The sequence below is a fragment of the Drosophila tropicalis genome, unplaced genomic scaffold (genome assembly GCF_018151085.1).
Source record: "Drosophila tropicalis isolate 14030-0801.00 unplaced genomic scaffold, ASM1815108v1 contig_593, whole genome shotgun sequence".
NCBI lineage: Eukaryota > Metazoa > Arthropoda > Insecta > Diptera > Drosophilidae > Drosophila > Drosophila tropicalis.
Genome location: NW_027173070.1, coordinates 11,798,412 through 11,818,156, shown reverse-complemented (window position 1 = coordinate 11,818,156; position 19,745 = coordinate 11,798,412). Strand labels below are relative to the sequence as shown.

The window sequence follows — 19,745 nt, the reverse complement described above, 5'->3', positions numbered from 1 at the left end:
CCCCATATATAACCTCATCCGCCCCGTTTGATTTTTGGGGACATTCATTGTCCATGTTTTCATCACTGGCCGACTGACTGACTCGGTTCGAATCTCAATGAGAATAAACAACAACAACAAGAATAAATTGCTTCACATGACTTGCTACTTGCCTTTTGTATTTTTGCTAACCTTGTCGATTTTTATTAGGGTCTCTCTTCTGTCTACATTGAGATTGAAATGAACTTTTGTCTTGTTATTGTTACTGTATTTAATATTTGTTGTATTGTCTTGTCTTATTTCAATTTTTGTTCAAATAATTTGTAGTGGCAAGTTATTTTGCTCGTTGAATCTTATCTTGCCCAGTGGCTAAGAAGTTTCTAAAGTTTTCCACCAATCCTGGTAATCATGACCTCCATTAGTTAACTATTGAAGTTTCCCTCGTTCACAATCAGATTACACTATTCCACATCTGAACTGGAACTGAAATAACTGTCAACAAATGCCAATAGCTAGTTAACTTCACTTCTGACTCATCAATATATTATTAAAGGGTCCAACTGGGTCAGACTCAAAAGCTTAGCCGCCTTCTCCCTTCCTTGTCAACGAAGTATTGTATTAGATGAAGTATTTCTCATCTTAGAGCCAAACACAATAGAAATCTACATTTCAATAGCTTAGCCAACAATTTTCATAACGCAAAAAAAAAAAAGGAAGAAAAGTAAGAGAAATAATACTTTTGCACCTTACCCTCGGAACGAAGCTAGAATCAAAGCTCAAACGAATTGTCAAGGGGGTTTCTGCTTCTTTTTTTTTTTTTTGCCACCTTGTAAGGGAGCATCAAGGGCAACCGCAAATCCATATTCTCACAAGGGTTGTCAACATGGACGTAGCTAAGAACTCAAAGGGGAAGTTATATAGAACTTCGTTCAAAATGATTTAAATTTTTTTGTAAAACATTTACAGTTTCAAATAAAATTAAAGGAGTTTGTTTAACAATTTTGCGCTCATTTATATCCAATTATCTACATATACCAACTATCTTACTGTAATTATTTTTTTTACATACATACAAATGTAAAATGTCTTCTATTCTAAAATTTTTACACACATACATATGTACATACACACATCCATGTATGTACAATATCATATGCATAGATAAAATTTAATTTGATCATAATAATTGTAAAACAAACTTACCTTACCACATTGCACACATCCATCTTTTATATTCTCAAGTCTGCAGTTGTTTTCACCGGTTCGCAATCATAAAAACAATTCAAACAAAATTTGGAATAACTGGGCTTTTAACGTACACTCGCAGACAGGGACATTTTTGTCTTTACTCTTCTCACACACACACTCACGAACGAATTTATACAAATGGAGAACGGCACCGATATCAAAAATTTGCAATTTAAAGTACATTTAACTTGGAATCCACTATTGTTTATGTTGTGACCGTTAAAGCACAGCCTAATAAATGCACGATTGACCATTAATTACTAATTTAAATATTAAAAAAAAAATAAAAATGATCAAAATTAGCCAGCAGTTTACTCACGCGTTAATGTTAGGGTTAACAGGATCGCAAAAGTCTACATATGTAAATATGTATGTAATAATGTTAAACTTAACAGCACGGAAGAAAGTTAAGAGCAGAAAGAATGCGTTCACAATTTAAATAAGACTTAAGCTTTTAAGCAGTTTGATCCGCTTGCTTATTAAAAAAAAATATTTGTTTAAAAATTGCAATCATTCAACCCTCTAACCGACGCCCATTGCATGCATTCACAGTGTGTAAGAGGGGGAAAATGCACAGTTGGGTAAAACGGAAGGGAAGCAAAAAAAAAGGTAGCCAAGTCGCCACACTTTGAAGTTTCAAAATTTTAGCTAAAGGGGGCAGCATAAATTTTGGAATTATGAAAATTTATTATTCTAATCGCTGGGGAGCAACCATTTGTCACTCCATTGATGGACTTTATTGTTCAATAATCGCCTTAAGCCAAAGTTAAAAAAAAAACATGGAATAAAAGAAACCAAAAGCAACCCCAAAAAATAAAACTATTTACATATTTTTGAGGGTTCAAATTAGACCGCACTTTTTTAGGCTACAGTGGCGCCACGAGCGCTGAATAAAAGAAACAGCTTAACAGCACCAATTGCGAGGCTGTTAAAATTAACAGCATCATTTGAGAGTCGATTTCATTTTTTACTATTTTCAATACTGGTTTTTGTGTTTTTGTTGGCGTCACATTGGCGTCTGTTTTCAATTTGAGTTTAAATTGAAAATCAAAATTGGGTATGGATGCCCACTACAAAAAACTAAACACCGAGCTGATAGCCGAGGTGCAATCCTTGCGCTTAAGGCTGAGCGAAATGCGAAGAACTGAAGTTGCCCTTCAAGCACTATTATTTGAAGAACGCGCGGAACAACAAAAAACGCTGAGGCGGGCGGTCAACAAATTTGTCCAGAGTTTGGGCATTCCCATTGGGACGGAACTAGAGGCTGATATAACAAGAACTACTACAGATGTGCAGCAATCAACGGCCCCCGCCCGACGAACACGATCTATTATTGAACGGCGTGCATCTGTGGAACGCCGCTCTTCTGTAGAAGGTCGTTCATCTTTGGCCCCGCCCAGATCCTCATCATGCTTAACATCGTCGCCCAGTGACAGGCGGAGAAGTAATTCTACTCAGAGTTTGGAGCTCCAAGAGGAAGAGCAACAACAGGAACCAGCAGAAATCACCACGCCGCTGCCAAGGCGTATAGCAGAACTTGAATTCGACGATTCTACATCACCCATTCCAGACAATGGAACGGCAGGTGCAGCATTAGCAGACGAAAGTCCACGGCCTAATTTATTCCTTATAGTCGAAGAGTCAGCCATGGATATAACATCCGCATCGGAATCCATTGCCACCGTCAGCGATGACAGTTCAATTAGCCTGCATGAAACAAATGTCAAGACACCTTCACCCTCAGGACGAGTCTTACGTGATTTAAGTATTAATGTACCCACCATAACCATTAGCCGTGGCATGAAGTCCCTTCAACGATCGTCGGCCATTATATGCGACACCACAAACGAAGATAATGAAGAGATGAGTGTGCAGCAGATAAGGCATGCTCCACCACGTTCACCAGGATGTTCGAGACTAAAATTGACCCTGGTTGAAAACAATCCCAATTTGCTTATGGTTACACCGCGGCGCAGTCAATTCAATAGCATAAGGACTGCTCCCGGATGCACTAGCACTCCATGCGATTTGTCCCCCGAAGTAAAAGTGCGAAAGAAGAAACAAAAGGAGCAAAAACCTCAGTCAGAGGAAGAGGAGGAAGAACAGCCACTAAACTCGACATATAGCCGTCGTCCAAGTCGCTCATGTCGACCAACAACTCTGGTAGAACCAAAACTATCCACAAAATTGAGAAATGAGTCTGCAACTAAAAAACCCACCACTAAGAGAAGCAATAGATCTAAGTCAAGTAATTAAATTTAATTTGTTCATCCCAAAACAGAGACTTTAAATCCACCAAAAACAATATTTAATTCAAGATTAAGCTCCTCAATTAGTTATTTTCTGTAATGTATCGTCAACGTTATTTTTGCATTATTTTAAGTTCAAGTGTTATTTTAAATTTTACCACTCTGATTTTTTGATCGATTTTAACAGAATAGTTATCGATTTTGATATTGCGTGACCCGTCATGGTGACCGTTCACCTGCGGCATATAAATCAATTTTAATAAGTAATACTTGCAAAAAGAATAAATAAATTTTATCCGATTCAAATAAAAATTCTAGAATTGTTTATTTTTGGTCCTTCAAAAATAAAGTTGTCTTTTAAAGGTTCCGTGACACACTGCTATCGAATCGATGGTTGACCGCATTTGTCCATCTCTAACCTGTGGAAATTTCCGCAAAACAAAAATACAAAAAAAAGAAAGGAACAGAAGAAATTTGCAACGCGAAGAGAAATGCACAAAAGTGCGCCACCTTGGCAAACAACGCCCATTGGGGCTAATAATGACATGGATCTCGATGCCAACGTAGCAGTAATTGCAGCGGAGGAAGAGGCAGCACCAGCATCCAAAAAATCAGTGATAAGAATACCCTCCCCCCTTGAAGACACACAACCTGCCACCCACCACCACCATCGACCCACCAAGCTGCCAGGCCTGTGGCTAATGTTGTTCGGTGCTCTGCTGGCGTTTTCCCCCAGAGACAGCCTGGCCACACACATCAGTGGAGATTTTCACACAGAAGATTTTTTTCAATTTCTTATTAAATTTGGTTTCCAAAAGGCTGATCCGCCCACGCGTCGTGATGCCTTCGGCTATGTCTATGGCAATATTAGTTCCGCAGATAATTATAGTCAACCCGTGACATTAGTCGTTCTGGACAAGTCGACATTTGTGGATTTCTATGGCAATCGCAGCTATAGAAGTCGGGAGCATGCCTGCTCCAGGATGTTTAGTCGCCTCCAGCATTTGGCTTATGATGTGCACTGTAATCCACGGGGCAAGCGGGATTTCCTTCGTCATGTGCCGTGTACCAAGGGCGGACTCTGTGTGGATGAGGATGCTCCAAGTAATGTAATAGTTGGACATCAGTTCACGTATGTCATCAATTTGGAAGCAGAGCCACGGTAAGAATGATGCATCTAACAATTTACAATATCTAATCATTATCTCTTCTCCTTTGCAGCTTTTGGTATGTGGCTTTGGTGGCTTGTTATCAGAATCAAAGCACCTGCCAATGGCATTCCCACGAGACTCTGTCCAGTAGGAGTAAAAGCACCTCCAGTCTGCTTACAACTCTCCATTATGACATCAATTTGGTTAATGTACATCCAAATAACTCAGCTGCACATCCGCTAACATTTCAATACTCTTACGATCAGCAAAATCTGCTGGAAATGTATCTAATCTTTCTACTCGTGTACATTATACTCCTGCCCATGCAAATCTATGCGGTGCGAAGGCAGAAGCATCCCGTGACCAAGTTGTTCACTTTGAGCTTGCTCAGCGAATTTGTTAGCCTGGCCCTGATTACGGTCCATTTGATTCGTTATGCAGCCAATGGTGAGGGCGAACCAAATATGCAAGCTGCTGGCGATGTCTTAGATATATTGAGTCGGACGACATTCATGTTAATTCTACTCCTATTGGCCAAAGGCTGGGCTGTGACCCGGCAACAAATTAGTCGTACAGGCTGGATCATTCTAATGTCGATTTGGGTGCCATATTGTGCATTCCATATATTTCTCTATATCTGGGATAGGGTAAGTAAATTATATGAGTAAAAGGGAGAGTGTTCATTTTCATGCCTTTGTAGACGGAAGTCGACATCATTTCAGATATCGATGAATATCAAACATGGCCTGGTTGGATTGTCCTAATCCTGCGGTAAATTAACCACCTTGATTCCTCTTCTTTATATTCATTTGCATATTTCCCTTTTTTTTAGCACCTCATTCATGATGTGGTTCCTATATGAGCTAAGAAATACCATGAAATATGAGCATTCCACAAAAAAATTAGATTTCCTTTTGCATTTGGGTGCTTCCAGTTTGGTATGGTTCATCTACTTGCCCATTGTGGCCATAGTGGCCCTACAAGTAAGCCCCATGTGGCGCTATAAACTGTTGCAGGGCATAACCAACTCGGCGGACTGTATGGCCTATTGTATTATGACCGGTCTGCTGTGGCCCAATCGAGCTGGCCAATACCTTCTCCTAGCGGGCACTAAATATGCAGGTGAGTATAAAAAAAACCTTTATGCTTGTCTCAACCCATCTTTATACATGTCTACCGTTTCTGCAGGCATGGATGAGCTAGATGAGTTCAATGAAGCGCCACATATTGTAAGAGAACGAGAACGTCGTCGTAATTCCCCGCCAGATGATATTTCCATAGATGGGTCACTTGGCGGTGGAGGAAGGAGTGTTGGAGGTGGAGGAGGACGTGGCATGGTCTTATCTACTAGCATACCACACTCCCTCAATGGTGACGCCTGTAATGATCTACTCGAGGCCGAGGATTTGAATGCCGAATTACTCACCGATCTAAACAAGAATAGCCATATAGTGGCATAGGCTCTACACGCAGCAACCGGGTTAATTACTACTTTTAGTGGACGAATTGTGCTAAAGTTCTGAAAACAAAATGAAAAACAAGGATGTTAATCATACCATATAGATATATAAATGTCCTATACATATAGTTTGTAGCCGCCTACAACGAAAGTCAAAGAAAGTTAGTGACAGAAAGAGATTGTTGTGTGATTTTTTAAATGTAATATGCTTGAATTTAATATTAATGTCAGAAAAAAATTTATATAAGCAAAATCTAGTTTATATAGTACATATATATATATACCTATATATAAATCTGCATCATAGAACGACGACTACGCTTGAGAAAAAAAAGAAAAGGTTCATTTCGTTGTGGTATTATAAGTTTACGCCTAGACGTTTTCCCCATTTATTTCTTAGTATATAGAGCAGCAGCCATTGTTCTTCATTCATTATTTGTCGATTTGTCATCAACCAAAATAGTTTGATAAGAGCAACAACTAAGTGAAAAATTAAAACAAGAAATGAAATTTGATAATATATACATAGTAGCAAAAACAACAAAATAAAAATCAATCATTTTAAAAATCTGTGTTAAACCCACTAGCAGGTGCTATTAATTATATTTTATAGATAACTACAGTCTGGTTTTCGAGAGGTTTTTATATCAGGAGCGGTTTGCCTTTTTATCAGGGTGATGTGATTGGTATTTATTTGTACGATTTTTAATTTTCGTGTCACAGAAATATACATTTTTTTTTTATCTTTAATCGATCATAGGAATAAGGTCCTATAAATTCAACAGGAAAACTAATTAAAAGTAAAACTTTTCCTTTGAATTTGCCATAATTAGCTTTCTTTTGTTAATTTTTATTAGTTTTTGTCTTAAATTTACGCTAACCAATAATTAGATATAATATCATCTTTATCTAGCCTTCTGGAATGAACAATGAATAGGACTTTTTTCAATGACAAACACCCCTGGATAAATTAATTCAGATTACAATTGAAATGTTCATTATGCATATTTAAGCAGTTTATAATAATATTTAGACCTTGTTTAGTGTCTCCCGTGTATCGAATTGCATGTCCAACTTGTTCTCAAGGGAACTTTTTGGGAATTGTTTACATTCAATTGAAACTTTCCATTTCAGTCACTCTTGATTACTCATTCAAAATGGAACAAATATCGCTGAGCATGCGTTTCTACTCGATGTTGATGAACGGCATCGGTTTGAGTAATCTACACTACGATAAAAGGAGTCGTCGAATGGAGCTGCGACATGTTCCAACTGTGGTTTACACTTTAACCTTGAATGTGATCTATTTCCTGCTGGCTCCTTCTGCATTCACCGTGCTGGTGCAGTCCATGTATCGCTGCGAGGTGATAGGCATGTTGCCCATGGTCTTCAATGTGGTATCCCTGGCCAAGTTGTCGTCTATTTTGCTGCTCCTTCTCAGCCTTTGGGTGCGAAGGCATCTTCTTAGTCGTCTAGCCAATGACTATATGCTTCTTTTGGATAACTATCGCATGGGATTGGCAAAGTATTGCAAACGACGTTGTATGCTAAAACTGTTAATGACCAGTTCGCGTTTCTATCTGCTGATGGTTCAACTTGTGGGACCTGGCTCCGCGGTGCGTTGTAATAAGACGGGAGTGACTAGCTTTTCACTCTTTTACCTAGCCGCAGTTTTATTTGGTGTGATGATGGAGTTACTACTGAGCCTTACGGACATCTCAGGCTACATATTTGTGGTTATGGCCAATTGGGTGCTCATCTCCATGGCTGATGAGGTGAATGGTATGATACTGGATCATCAGACACTACCGCTGAGAAGCGGTTGCATACGGCGCATGGCTGAGAGTCAACTCCTCGTGGGTTGGCGCAAGTTCTGGCAACGTGTTCAATCATTCGACAAACTAATGGCACAACTTTTGAACATTAGCCAATGGCAAATGCTCTTTAATCTTTTTACCTCTTATCTCTCTGATATAGCCATTGTGTTTCGCATGATTATCTATGCCGAATACGAGAAGGATTTTCATCTTTATAGACTTCTAGTCTATGCTGTAGTATGTTTTGCCCATCACACGGATATTATGATGCGTTTCCATATCTATGAGAAGAATCACTTGCATTGGCAAGAGCTTCTCCAGCGGCTGGGACAGCTATTCACTGATATTCGTCCGGAAAGGGGACAACTTCAGTTCTTCAGATATGTGAGACTCTTGTAAAGATGAGTTAGAATTTTAATTTAGCAAGATTTATTTTTAATTTTAGGTGGAATTCGCTGTCCTTCGTCTTGGCCGTCAACTGCAACCGAATTCTCAACGTGTTCGACCTAAACATATTGCCGGATTGTTCGATATGAGTAATGCCAAGGCTTATACCTTAACCAGTTCCATGGCCATAAATGTCATGCTATTATTTCAAATTGCCTATAAAAATTATTCTTAAAAAGTTTATAGGTATTCTTAACGCGTTTATAGGCAAAAAGAGGAAACTCCCAAGGATAAAGCTTTACTTTGTGGAGAGTTCGAATCATTTATCCGCCATAAAAATTGTCGACTTCAATAAGGAAAGCTTTCGTTTACTTCTAAGCTTTATCGACTCTCCTTGAGCTTTTTTTAAAACAATTTCAAGAGATTTTTTTATTGGTAGTTTGGATTATCCTTGCAAATCAACCACTCAGAGTTCATAACTTAAAAATAGATCATAGAATAAATAAATTTATATGGAAAAGATCCATTTGGGTTAAGTGGACTGTGGGGCCCCGGGGTTTCAGAAAATCTCCGAAATTCTTAACTTTTTGCATCTGCAACTTGGTTAAATTTTCACTTTTGTTTTTAATTTTGAATTGAAAAGTAAATCATTGAAAAAATTATCATGAACAGCACAGTATTCCAAATCATCTTAATTTCATGTGTCTCTAATTTAATTTCAATTCTTGAAGCATTTGAAAAATTCATGTCTTTATTTTAAAGTTGGAAGATTACGTCAATCACCATCTTGTCCTTAATCTCTTTTAAAATTTAAGAACTTGCAAAAACATTATATTAATTTTGGTCAAAAGTGTGAAACACATAGAAAGAAGCATCACTGACCATTAAAAGTATACCTATGTATGTACATATATTTTTCTGATTAGCTCGACGAGGCGAATTCATTTAGCCATTAGGATTAACGCAAACTCCTCTCCCTAGAGTTCCACTTAAGCTTCTGCATATATACTGCACAGTTCGTACTTGTATTTAGGATTTAACCAAATCGGACCACTTTATCTTATAGTTCCCACATAAAGTCGAACAGTGAGGCCTAAGCCGTTCATTCGCAAATTTCTTAGACTCTTGCAAGGATAGTTAGCCCCGTATAGTTAGCAGTATGGATGACTTTTGTACAAACCGATTTTATTCAAAATTTTAAGTGTTGAAGTTGAGTGTTAATTTAGTGACGTCTATCTAAGTGGGTTAGATAATTATGATGTTCTATTCTTTGGGTCTTCTCCCTCAAGTCGAATTGCATCATTATAATTACATAACACAATACAGAGCCAATATAGCTTAGGCAGGCTGATTTATCCAGTTTGACACAACCGCAGATCTTATAGACCAAACGTTGACAACTCAGCCTGTTGGCAAATAGCTCCAGCTGTGAAATTTAACAAGCTCAATCGAAAGCTATATCAGTTAAAAGACGAATCAAATACTTACCTCCATTTTGAATTCGTGGGTCAGTTTGAGTTCGGTAAATCGCCGTAACAATTGACCAATGTCATTACAGGAGGTAATCACACGATCCAACATATTCATTAAAATGGCCGAATTCCAGACATTGAAGATGATTAAACCATTTCCGAATACGACACCCCAGCCCGTGGATTTGATACTCTCATTACTATATTGAACAGCATGATAGTAAATAGTCACACTGGTTGCAAACATATTGAGAAACACAGTGGCATTTGCTACATCATAGATGCGGAAAAGTCTGTGGGCCAGATTAAAACTATCCCTTTGCATACGCGAAATGTTGAGTAGGTCGTTAGTTTTTGGTATTGTTTGGTGTTTACTCAGAGCCTTCAAGCTCAATTGAACTATGTCAAATTGATAATTGAGTAGTGATAGGGTTAAATATATACCTATTTTTGACACTATAACCAAAAGAACATGACTGAATCTGGCCAAAAGTAGAGTAACACTTCCCCCCAGTAACATTACTGAGCAATTGATATTGCACAACGAAGGAAAAGAAGCCTGAACTATAATTCACACATAAATTTCGCCATAGAAGTTTGCCCAAATATAGTTGCAGTCTCTTCACTGACTTCAAACCAGCCAAACGAATCACCATTTCACGATGCGTACTCCAAATGCGAAAGAAATCCGTATAGAAATTAATAATGTCCTTTCGATATCGCCAAACAGTAAAGTAGTTGCCCAAAATGGTCAAGATCCTTAGTACCAGGGTAACAATGAAACTTTTTTGTAATAAAAAATTCGACTTCATGTAGCCATCGAATATATTACTGGGAGTAAGCAAGGGAATCTCGATCAACAGAATGCCAATTATCACAGCACTATACAGCAAATAACCATTTGAAACTTGTCTTTTAATCTTTATGGTATTTGAGGTAGGAAATCGTAGAGTTGTGGCCATTAGACCATACGATAGCAAATGATAATAATTAAGCCTTATTATTCGTTGTAACTTGGGATGCAACATTCTGTCAACTGACTTAGGGTAAAAAAATTGGGGACAACATTTGATGAAATTGTTTGTTTGTTTATAAGAAACCATTTTAATAACCTAATTGCTTTTCGATACCGATCTTATTGAGTCGAGGCACAGTGGTTCAATTGAAATATTTAGCTATTTATTTCATCATGGCTAACTATCGAGTGTGAAAGTTGGCTTTTACCATTGTTCAAATTTGTTAGACTTAACTCTAAAACGATTCGACAAATACTGAAAAGTAATAAGTAATGAGAGTGAGAAAGTGCAATTGCTTTCCCTATTCTCTGACCATTTCTCCATCTCTCTTTTTAAATCGTGCTCTTACTCTTTCTATCTCTCTCAAATGATGACAAGAAATAAATCATTATATCATAAATATATGGGTGATTTTTATTTGACAATTTTTAATGACAATGTGACCCACTGTGCGATGATTCGATGAAGCCCTTGGCCCTAGAGTAAACATCGTTTCAGCTCAATCAGTCTAAATTTGTCGCTGCAAATGTCGGTTGGTTGGTTTTTGAAAATTTTCTATAATTATGGATTGGTCAGCGGATTGTTGCCGGCTCGTTTGGCTAAACAGGACCAAATTTGGCACTTTCGCAGTGGAATTGGTTATATCATCTATACCATATTCGTAAATTGTTTACTTCTCCTGCTATTGCCTTTCACCTTACCACGCTTCATGTACACTAATAGTTATATGAGTGAATCTTCATCACTTCAATGGAACTTTACTTTAACCAGTGTTACCCGCATTTTGGCCATGCTTGTGTGTGGTGGTTTGGTTTGGACTAAAAGAAAGAAACTACGACAACTGGGTGATGATCTGCTGAAACAATGTCAGCTCTGTGAGCAATTGCAAGAGGAAAGCAATCATTTGGTTGAATACAATCAACTTCAGGACAAGGTTCGAGGTCTTTTATTGCAACAATTTTGTCTGATGAATTTGAATATCTTTGCTCCAGCTGGCTTACTTCTACGCTTTGAATCGGATCAAGTGTTAGAATATCTACTCATGGTCTTTGTTCATATGGTGCAGTTTATCTATATAATGATAGCCATGTTAGGACTTTATATAGTCTTCCTACTCATCTACTGGCAAATGCAGCGCGTTAATTTGGGACTTAAGGATCTGCTGGATGCCCTTCATTTCAACAGGGATATTGAAACATCTCTTGAGACACTGCGTCATCTCTATCATTTGCATGGTCAAAATGTAAATTTACTCCATCGAGTACTACAAATGACGGATATTTCTATGGCCTGCCTCCTGCTCAAAATGTTTGTGACAAATGTGAATTTAGTCTACCATGGAGTTCAATTTGCAAATTCCACCATTGATGCCAATTGGCTGACCAAAATACTTGGCGAATCGGTGATCCTGACTCACTATTGGCATGCCATTCTGCTCATGAATCTAGTCGATAGTCTCACACGACAAACTAGCATTGAAATGGCTCAAATAATGCGTCAATTTTCGGCTTATGAGTCAAACAATCGAGATTTTGAAGTGCAATTGGATATATTTTCAGATCATGTTCGTTGTCATCCTACTGCCTATAAAGTTTGTGGACTTTTTGCCTTTAACAAAAGCACTAGTTTAACTTATTTCTTTACTGTTTTAATTGAGGTTCTGGTTCTTGTACAATTCGATTTGAAAAATAAAGTCGATGCGCATCAGAAATGAAAATAAATACTTTCAAGTTTTTCTACTTATGTAACTCTAATAAGAAGGATCATTAGTTCATATGCAAACTATAAAGTAGATGGATTATGGATAGCTTAATTCTGTTAAGTTTTGCTCTGAACTTATTCCTCATTAAAGTAGATTTAGTCTATAACAATAATTTCAAATATGTGGTTAATTGTCATTTTGGATCATTTTAAAGTCACTTGAAAGTCATGAGATAATTTATTGTGATGCTTTTAAATTCTAATTTAATTTGAAGAGAGCACTTTAAATGACTTTGGAAAGGCAAAAATAGTTTTGGTTTGGTTTAATTAAAGCCCACAAAACAAATCATACTCTTATTACTTTAGCCCTTTTCTAAGCTCATCAATTTGGACTCCATACACACACACACTCACAAAGGGTGATAGAGAAAGAGAGAGAGGGTGCGAGGGTAAGGTAGAGGTAGATAGATTATCCTAGTTGTCGTCTACTATTTTGTTTCCTGGACAAATTGAATCAAATTTAATAAACACCCTGCCCAAAGGCGCAAATCAACTCCCATATCCCTCACACATAACCCATTCCCATTTACCATTTCCATTCAATCTCTCTCCGCTAACGGAAGGCCATTAAATATGCCTCTTCAGGCTTCATCAAATGGACAAAACTATACTATGGCTCCAGCTTTAGTTCAGGCTGCGACTCTACTTCTACTATATAAGTATACATCGATATTTCTCAGCTGCCTTGTGTATTAATTCCAATTATACGCACGACTGGGGAATTTTCATTTGGACTGAAAGGATTTTGGGTCATTATGACGACTGAGAGAGAGAGAGAGAGAGCAACGACCAACAGCCAACCATTCAACCATTCGTGTGCCATTGTATTGTTTTTCCTTTAGCTATTTTCCCTTCCTCAGCGGCCTCAGGGACTAGTCCTAATTGGCAAAGCTTTCTATTCCGTGTATCGATTGCCAAAGTTGAAGTTGTTTAGTTTCCTTTTTTGCTTCTCACATATATTATTTTTTGCTTTTGTTTTTCTCACAGTTATGACATGGCCGAAATACTCAACAAATAAGATTTCCTGTGAAACTAATTAGCCAAAGGGTCGTCGGCCGGTTAGTTTATTGCCCTGCAACCACAAATGTGATTTGTGTGTGGTCTAATTAACCCTTTTTTCCCATGGCCTGGTCATAAACTAAATTAAAATTATGTTATTTATTGTCGAAAAATTTCACTAATAGCTGCAATTTTTTCGCCGAGTCAGTGCCTAATGATGGAAAATGCATATGGACATTAGGATGGTTAGCTGCTCTTTTATGGAGTGTCAATAAATCGTAACCCAAATTTTCGATGGTTTGCAAAATTTGGATTAAATTGATTAAACAGAATCATCTTTTAAAATTGCGAATTTCGGTCCAAAATACCGAAAAAATTAGATTTTATTCAAATGCAAAGTCGAAATACTGAGTAGCCAAAGCTCTTCTGGAGAATGTGATATTTCTCTTGTCTCCAAACTTCCCCCTTGAGAAAATTTATAAGCTCTAAGCTTTAACCACAACTGCTTTGATCCCTCTCCTATCTTCTAAGCCCGATTTATTCCAACAAAAATTTCTATATTCGTCCACGTACTCAAGTATCGAAAGCTCACTAATTCAATGTAACAATTAACGATTTTAAAGTGTTTAAAAAAACAACCTCCATAAATTGAAATTCATTAATGTAAGTAGTTGTTCTCGCGAAATTACTTATTGTTTAATTAGTAGAGATTAACAGATTTAGGGGAAATCCACAACAAAATTAAAAAATGTTCTAAAATTTTCATTCTATTTACAGAACGACTGACGTCCCGCAAAAGTTTGCTACCATGGAGAATGGCCCCCAACTAAATTCAAGAAGATTTTAGCCCTTTAGTTGGGAATGATGAAAAACACTAAAGTGATTATCGAATTGGATCGATATTTTTAAGCTAGATTACTTCCAGGCATATTATTCCTGTTCAATATTGCAATACTTGTTCAACAATCAATGGGGAAAACCCCAACAGCAATTCTAAGGCTCATTGAAAATTTTTGTGTAAGCTTAAATGAAATGAAATTGTTATGAACTTTTAACAATAGTTTTAGCCCAAAAGGGTGAGGCGGAAGTCCGCTTCGCCCCAAACCCACCCGCAGCTGACTACAAAGCTCCCCGCTTGCATATTGCAAATAGACAGAACTTGAGGGCTGGCAAACCACATGAAAGTGGGTCAAGTAATTTTCAACACTTAAATATAAACCCTTCTGCATGCCAGGACACTTGGCATTTTTTCCCTTCCCCTCAATCTTCGCCTACTTTCTGGGTCATCTTCCGGCGACGTTCTCATCTTTGCTACATATATATGTAGTTGTGGTCCCCCATCCTTTTCGTAGTTGTCGTTGTCGCCGCATAAATATAAATTGTATTGTTTCAAAAACCAGAAATAAAAAAAAATCAAAAACTTTTCTGTTTTCTGCCGAGTTTTTGCGGCCAAACGGAAAAAGTAGTTAAAGTTTTGTTTTCGCCGCTAGTTTATTGCGTGATTTCCTTTCGGCCATGACAGCTAGCTTGTAAGGGGATGAATTGTGGGCGGTGGAGGAGGAGAATAGTGTTTATACATACACATATATATGTAAGTATGTTTGGTGGCAAGGTGCTAAAAACATTTTGCCACATAATTCACACAGTGCCACACAGCCAAGGGTTCTTTCAAGAAGAAAGTTTCCCCTTTTTTCACCCCAGACATGCTGTTGAGTTTAGAAATAGTGTTATGGCATATTTTAACGTTCCAAATAGATTGCCATAAAACGCATTTACTGTAAGGTGAATATCATGTGCCTCCAGTGAGAGGGCACTTGAGTACATTACAGAAAACCAAAACCAAACTTTCAACTGCATGCAACAAACATTATGCACGTAGTGACTCTTCATTCCACCTCCTTACTGAGTCTCTCTCTGACCGTGTTAAACGTGACCGTAGAAGACCTTGCTGAATGGAACTGCAACTCCTTTTCACATTTCTGACTTCTAATTGCATTTTTACTTAGTGCATAGAGAGAGAGAGACAGAGAGAGTTAAAAGTTTTTGGCCTCCCTCCTTGGGCTCCTCCTCCCTTTGTGCTTCTTCTGCTGCCTGCTGCGCGTAAAGTTTAATTAAACGTGTTTGATTTATGACTTGAACCTCAGGATTGCCAGCAGCTGTGCAACCGCAATTCCAATTTCAATTCAACGCCATCTAATGCGTTTATTTTCGGGCTTCCACTAGCACCAACCCATTCTTTTCTCTCTCCAATTTGGCCATAAAAGCCAAGCACCTATATGTGTGCCATATGATATTCGCATTAAAGTTGCATTTTCTACCAGAAATTCTCATTCCCTTCAAATCTCACCCATCCATCCAACAAGTTCATCAATAAACACATTGAAAAGGGAGGCCAATCTAGGCACAAATCCCAGAGCTTACCGGTCTATACCGAAACCAAATCAGGTCAGGCCACAAAACACCACAGAAAAAAAAAATATATATATATATATTCCACGATAATCAACTTTGATACACGTTTTCCCATCGTCCATGCATTAAAATGCCGAAAATGATTGGAGGGCAGAGAAAAAAATCGCAAAAACAAGACGAAGAAAAAGGAAAGAGAAAACCACACACATACACACACACACAGAAATCCTTGGCTCCCTTTTCCATATTTTTTATGGGTAGGCGCAAAATGAAATTTTCTTTTTTCTTGTGGTGGGGAAAAAGTTTATGGTTAAGGAAATCTCTTCTCTCTTTTTTCGTCGATGAACTGGTCGGATAATCGTAGGGCCATGCCCAGTGGCTTAGTGGGGACTTCATGATGTTGTTGTTGTCGTGTTCTCAGTGGGTTGTATTCTTGGCCTAGGTGAGATTACTGTGCATACTCAGACTTTCCCCCTTCTTCCTTCAAAAAAAAAAAAAAGAAAGTGCTTAGGTCTTTTCGCAGTACGAAAGGTAAATGGAAAATATAGCATTTGATTAGGTTTCGATTTGATTTGGGTTTAGGTTTCATGATTCATATAGCTATTGGCTAGCTCTTAGATTGCCGAAAGCATTAGCTGATTGTTATTTACATACTGAATTGAGAACTAGCCACAACGAAGAAACCCGATCTAAGTGCAGTCTATTGCCTTTAGCTCTTATTAGTAAGTATCATTCTGGATTAAGGGCTTTTGGGTTTTACATAAAAGTTCTAAGAAGTTATAGTGTGGACATTTTGTGATTTTGAGGATTTACCCAATGGTCGGTTCGACTTTAAAAGCTCACTAGATGAGAGAGGTTTACACTCCTGATTATATCCACGTGAATGGGGTATAAAGGTCTCAACAAGTCTGTATAAAACTATTCATCTCACACACACTAAACATTTAGTTTAGTCATTTTGTCTACCATATTCTATTGACGGTTAATAGTTGATGTATCTATATTGTAGTATAGATACTGAAACCAAGGATGAACCAATAGTAGCTCTCTTGGTTCCCAAGGCTCTTTTGTGATAGAAAATTTCTCCTAATAAGCAAACTTTATTGTGTTTATTGGTTTGCAGAAAGATATACAAGGAAGAGGAAATCCGAAAATTCATTGAAATAGCTTTTAAAGTGAAATTGAAAGACGTGAAAGTCGTGAATTGTGACTCGTAAAACCAAAGGTCTAATATGAATTAAAGCGATCGACATCAAACAACAATATTCATAATGTCGTCGTCAACTACGAATTATTATTAAATTTGATAAAAAGTTGATATTTTAAGCAATATTATATTAAATAAATTTTCCTGATCTAAACATTAAACAAACGCTAGCTTAACTTATTTTCCCATATTTAGTTACTCCTTAATGAAACTCAGCAACTAGCCTTTTAAGTTAATTCATCCCAAGTAAGTTTCCGCTAGATTTGCATTGCTTCCTTCATTTCATTGTTGGCTTTTAAGCCATTAAGTACTTAAGTTGAAAGTTGGCTTATAGAGGTAATTAAAGCTGCTGCATTACACAATAAAACCAGTTTACGAACTGACCTGTAATGCATCAGATATTGATTGTTTTTCCACAACTTTTGGTTTCAGAAGCACTTTAATGGCACAAAAGCTTATGGAAAGCTGATTAACATACATACATACATATATGGTGTTTGTATATGGGCATATATTTACCATGAATTTTCATCAAATGTTTTGAAATAAATTTTAATCCTAAGTTAACAATTGTCATGACAATTCTATTTTATATCATAATCCACTTCAATGGATTGATAAAATAAAATGTGAGATATTGAATTTATTGAAAATATGTATTTGTATTTAATTTCTCTCTTTTTTTCATCGTCCTCGTCGTCGTTGGTCTGTTTTACAAAAATAAATTTCACATTTAACATGACCAATTAATGTGTGGCAAAGCCGCAAATAAAACCGCTTAATTACGTGACTCGGCCGCCGACGACGACAGTGCAAATGAGAGAGACAGAGATAGAGTGAGTGAGAGAGTGAGATGGGAAAATTTTTCGCCTGACACGCAATGCAATGAAATGAAATAATAATATGGTTAATAAAGCCAGCCGCATCGGATTCATACACTGCGCTGTGCTTTTTGGCCGAGGTTACTACCAACAACCCATTTCACCGCCCCATTGGCCCACCCCACCTTTGGCAAATTTGATGATGATGGTGTTCTTATGCCACGCCTAGGGGCCAATTATCGCACTTATATTCGCTGCTAATTAAAATGCAATTATTTGCTTTAAACAACATAATCCCATTGACAGGACACATTTTATTTGCATAACTATGTGCGGGCAAATATGTCATTTGATCTCCAACTGATGAGTCTATACTAGAGAATAACTATCAAAAAAGTTCTCTCTATACTTTTTTGAGTATTAATTAATACTAAATTCTTCCTAATCATGTCTCCATTTCTGTTCCTGTTCCCGAGCCATCTTCATCATCCTCCGCTGTTATATGCAAACGTGGTGCCATACGATTCCTCTTCAACTGCATCTGCATCATCTGGGCATTGGTGGTGGTGCTGGTGCTGCTGCTGCTGATGGTAGTGGTTTGGTTAGTGGTGCTAATGGTATTTGTTTTAGGCTCCGGACTACTGGGCATTGGCTCCACATATTGTCCATTATTGTTGGCCACAATGCGACCCGCTTCATCCACATAATCATTGATGATTTGCCACATGGACAAATGTTCCGACATGCCACGTGAATTGGCCTGCATATAGGCTGCGGTGGCAATACAAGTAAAACTTAGTATACCAGCATTAAATATATGCAACCAGCCATTTTGATTTAAAGAACTTTCCAACGTTGTTTGCTCTGATGAAATCATGGGCATGGTCGAGGTAGGTAATTGTAGGCTCGTCAAAAGGGTCGGTGGAGCATTAGGGATAATTAAACCATCCACAGTGCGTTTCCTGGCCAATTTTAGATTCTGCAGAACTAGAGGCTGTGTAATGGCTGCTGCTCCTGTTGTTGTTGTTGTTGCCGATGCAGCAGATGCTGTTGTGCTTGTATCCAGAGTTATAGTGGGTGCATTACCTGGCCAAGTTTAGTAGAGTAAAGGAGTTATGGAAACCTAGTGAAGCATTGGCCATTTCTACTTACCGGGATGCTGTTCTATGGCATCGCGTGCTATACGCTGTTCAGCTCGCTTAACCCATCCACGTACCGTCGATTCGGGGACACCAAGTTCGCGTGATATGCCAGCTTTGGTCTCGCCATTACGTATACGGGCTATGGCTCGCTCCTTATCATCTAACGAGACTTGCACTCTTGGCCTTTTACCTCGTGGTACGCCACCTTTTTCCATTTTGAGATTTGAGAAAGTTTCCTTCTTTTTGCTTTTTTTTCGCTTCCGGTTTGTACTTTTTTTTTGCTTTTTTTTTGTAGTTGTTCGTCTCTCGTTGCTTTCGTTGTAACTCGTCGACAGAAAAGCGTGTTTTGTGTGAATTTTTGACAGTGCCCGTTAACGAGGGCCAGCTGACATAAAAATCGTCGTTGTCATCGGTTTTCGCGTTCTCCAACATTATCGCTTGCTTTGCTTTCTTTCAGTTCACTTTCAATCGCCCTCTCTCTCTCTCTCTCTGCTTTCTTTTTTCACTTTCACATTTTTCGATGATTCGCCTTAGAGTTGCAATGGTGCCAGAGCTGCCAAAGTTCAAGAAGAAAAGAAACATGGCAAAATTTGTTTCCCTGTTTGTTTTTGTTTTGTTTCTATTT

General features: G+C 37.9%; 6 protein-coding genes and 1 long non-coding RNA gene across 7 annotated transcripts in view; 4 read left to right on the top strand and 3 right to left on the bottom strand.

Moving 5' to 3' along the window:
* The window catches only part of LOC137575828 (uncharacterized), an 83,868-nt gene extending 82,403 nt beyond the window's left edge, over positions 1 to 1,465 (bottom strand). The window contains exon 1 of the long non-coding RNA XR_011032243.1: positions 1,188 to 1,465. This is a non-coding gene — a long non-coding RNA (uncharacterized lncRNA). The remainder of the gene's footprint in view (positions 1 to 1,187) is intronic.
* A 754-nt stretch (positions 1,466 to 2,219) lies between these two features.
* Positions 2,220 to 3,505, top strand: mei-S332 (meiotic from via Salaria 332). Its single transcript, XM_068290282.1, has one exon. The coding sequence runs from the start codon at positions 2,287 to 2,289 to the stop codon at positions 3,481 to 3,483; it is 1,197 nt and encodes a 398-aa protein (XP_068146383.1). The 5' UTR covers positions 2,220 to 2,286; the 3' UTR covers positions 3,484 to 3,505.
* A 364-nt stretch (positions 3,506 to 3,869) lies between these two features.
* Positions 3,870 to 6,654, top strand: LOC137576936 (uncharacterized). The gene is made up of 5 exons (XM_068290281.1): positions 3,870 to 4,638; positions 4,698 to 5,274; positions 5,328 to 5,398; positions 5,460 to 5,749; positions 5,816 to 6,654. Exons 1-5 carry the CDS (start codon positions 3,968 to 3,970, stop codon positions 6,085 to 6,087), a joined length of 1,881 nt encoding a protein of 626 aa, XP_068146382.1. The 5' UTR covers positions 3,870 to 3,967; the 3' UTR covers positions 6,088 to 6,654.
* A 589-nt stretch (positions 6,655 to 7,243) lies between these two features.
* Gr58c (Gustatory receptor 58c) lies at positions 7,244 to 8,754 on the top strand. The gene is made up of 2 exons (XM_068291788.1): positions 7,244 to 8,287; positions 8,349 to 8,754. Exons 1-2 carry the CDS (start codon positions 7,244 to 7,246, stop codon positions 8,523 to 8,525), a joined length of 1,221 nt encoding a protein of 406 aa, XP_068147889.1. The 3' UTR covers positions 8,526 to 8,754.
* Positions 8,755 to 9,512: 758 nt separating this feature from the next.
* Gr58b (Gustatory receptor 58b) lies at positions 9,513 to 10,282 on the bottom strand. The gene is made up of 2 exons (XM_068291787.1): positions 9,779 to 10,282; positions 9,513 to 9,716 (listed from the first exon to the last, which is right to left on the bottom strand). Exons 1-2 carry the CDS (start codon positions 10,280 to 10,282, stop codon positions 9,513 to 9,515), a joined length of 708 nt encoding a protein of 235 aa, XP_068147888.1.
* Positions 10,283 to 11,304: 1,022 nt separating this feature from the next.
* Gr58a (Gustatory receptor 58a) lies at positions 11,305 to 12,492 on the top strand. The gene has a single exon (XM_068291785.1). It carries the CDS (start codon positions 11,305 to 11,307, stop codon positions 12,490 to 12,492), a length of 1,188 nt encoding a protein of 395 aa, XP_068147886.1.
* Positions 12,493 to 18,289: 5,797 nt separating this feature from the next.
* Positions 18,290 to 19,706, bottom strand: dany (distal antenna-young). The gene is made up of 2 exons (XM_068290695.1): positions 19,131 to 19,706; positions 18,290 to 19,064 (listed from the first exon to the last, which is right to left on the bottom strand). The coding sequence occupies exons 1-2, from the start codon at positions 19,333 to 19,335 to the stop codon at positions 18,424 to 18,426; spliced, it is 846 nt and encodes a 281-aa protein (XP_068146796.1). The 5' UTR covers positions 19,336 to 19,706; the 3' UTR covers positions 18,290 to 18,423.
* Between the last annotated feature and the right edge of the window lie 39 nt (positions 19,707 to 19,745).

Coding starts and splice junctions, on each gene's coding strand:
- mei-S332 (XM_068290282.1), top strand. CDS start 2,287: ATGGATGCCCACTACAAAAAACTAAACACCGAGCTGATAGCCGAGGTG.
- LOC137576936 (XM_068290281.1), top strand. CDS start 3,968: ATGCACAAAAGTGCGCCACCTTGGCAAACAACGCCCATTGGGGCTAAT. Junction 5,275..5,327: donor TTCTCTATATCTGGGATAGG/GTAAGTAAATTA, acceptor ATGCCTTTGTAG/ACGGAAGTCGACATCATTTC. Junction 5,399..5,459: donor TGGATTGTCCTAATCCTGCG/GTAAATTAACCA, acceptor CCTTTTTTTTAG/CACCTCATTCATGATGTGGT.
- Gr58c (XM_068291788.1), top strand. CDS start 7,244: ATGGAACAAATATCGCTGAGCATGCGTTTCTACTCGATGTTGATGAAC. Junction 8,288..8,348: donor AACTTCAGTTCTTCAGATAT/GTGAGACTCTTG, acceptor TTTTAATTTTAG/GTGGAATTCGCTGTCCTTCG.
- Gr58b (XM_068291787.1), bottom strand. CDS start 10,282: ATGTTACTGGGGGGAAGTGTTACTCTACTTTTGGCCAGATTCAGTCAT. Junction 9,717..9,778: donor CCCACGAATTCAAAATGGAG/GTAAGTATTTGA, acceptor TAAATTTCACAG/CTGGAGCTATTTGCCAACAG.
- Gr58a (XM_068291785.1), top strand. CDS start 11,305: ATGTCGGTTGGTTGGTTTTTGAAAATTTTCTATAATTATGGATTGGTC.
- dany (XM_068290695.1), bottom strand. CDS start 19,335: ATGGAAAAAGGTGGCGTACCACGAGGTAAAAGGCCAAGAGTGCAAGTC. Junction 19,065..19,130: donor TGCCATAGAACAGCATCCCG/GTAAGTAGAAAT, acceptor AAACTTGGCCAG/GTAATGCACCCACTATAACT.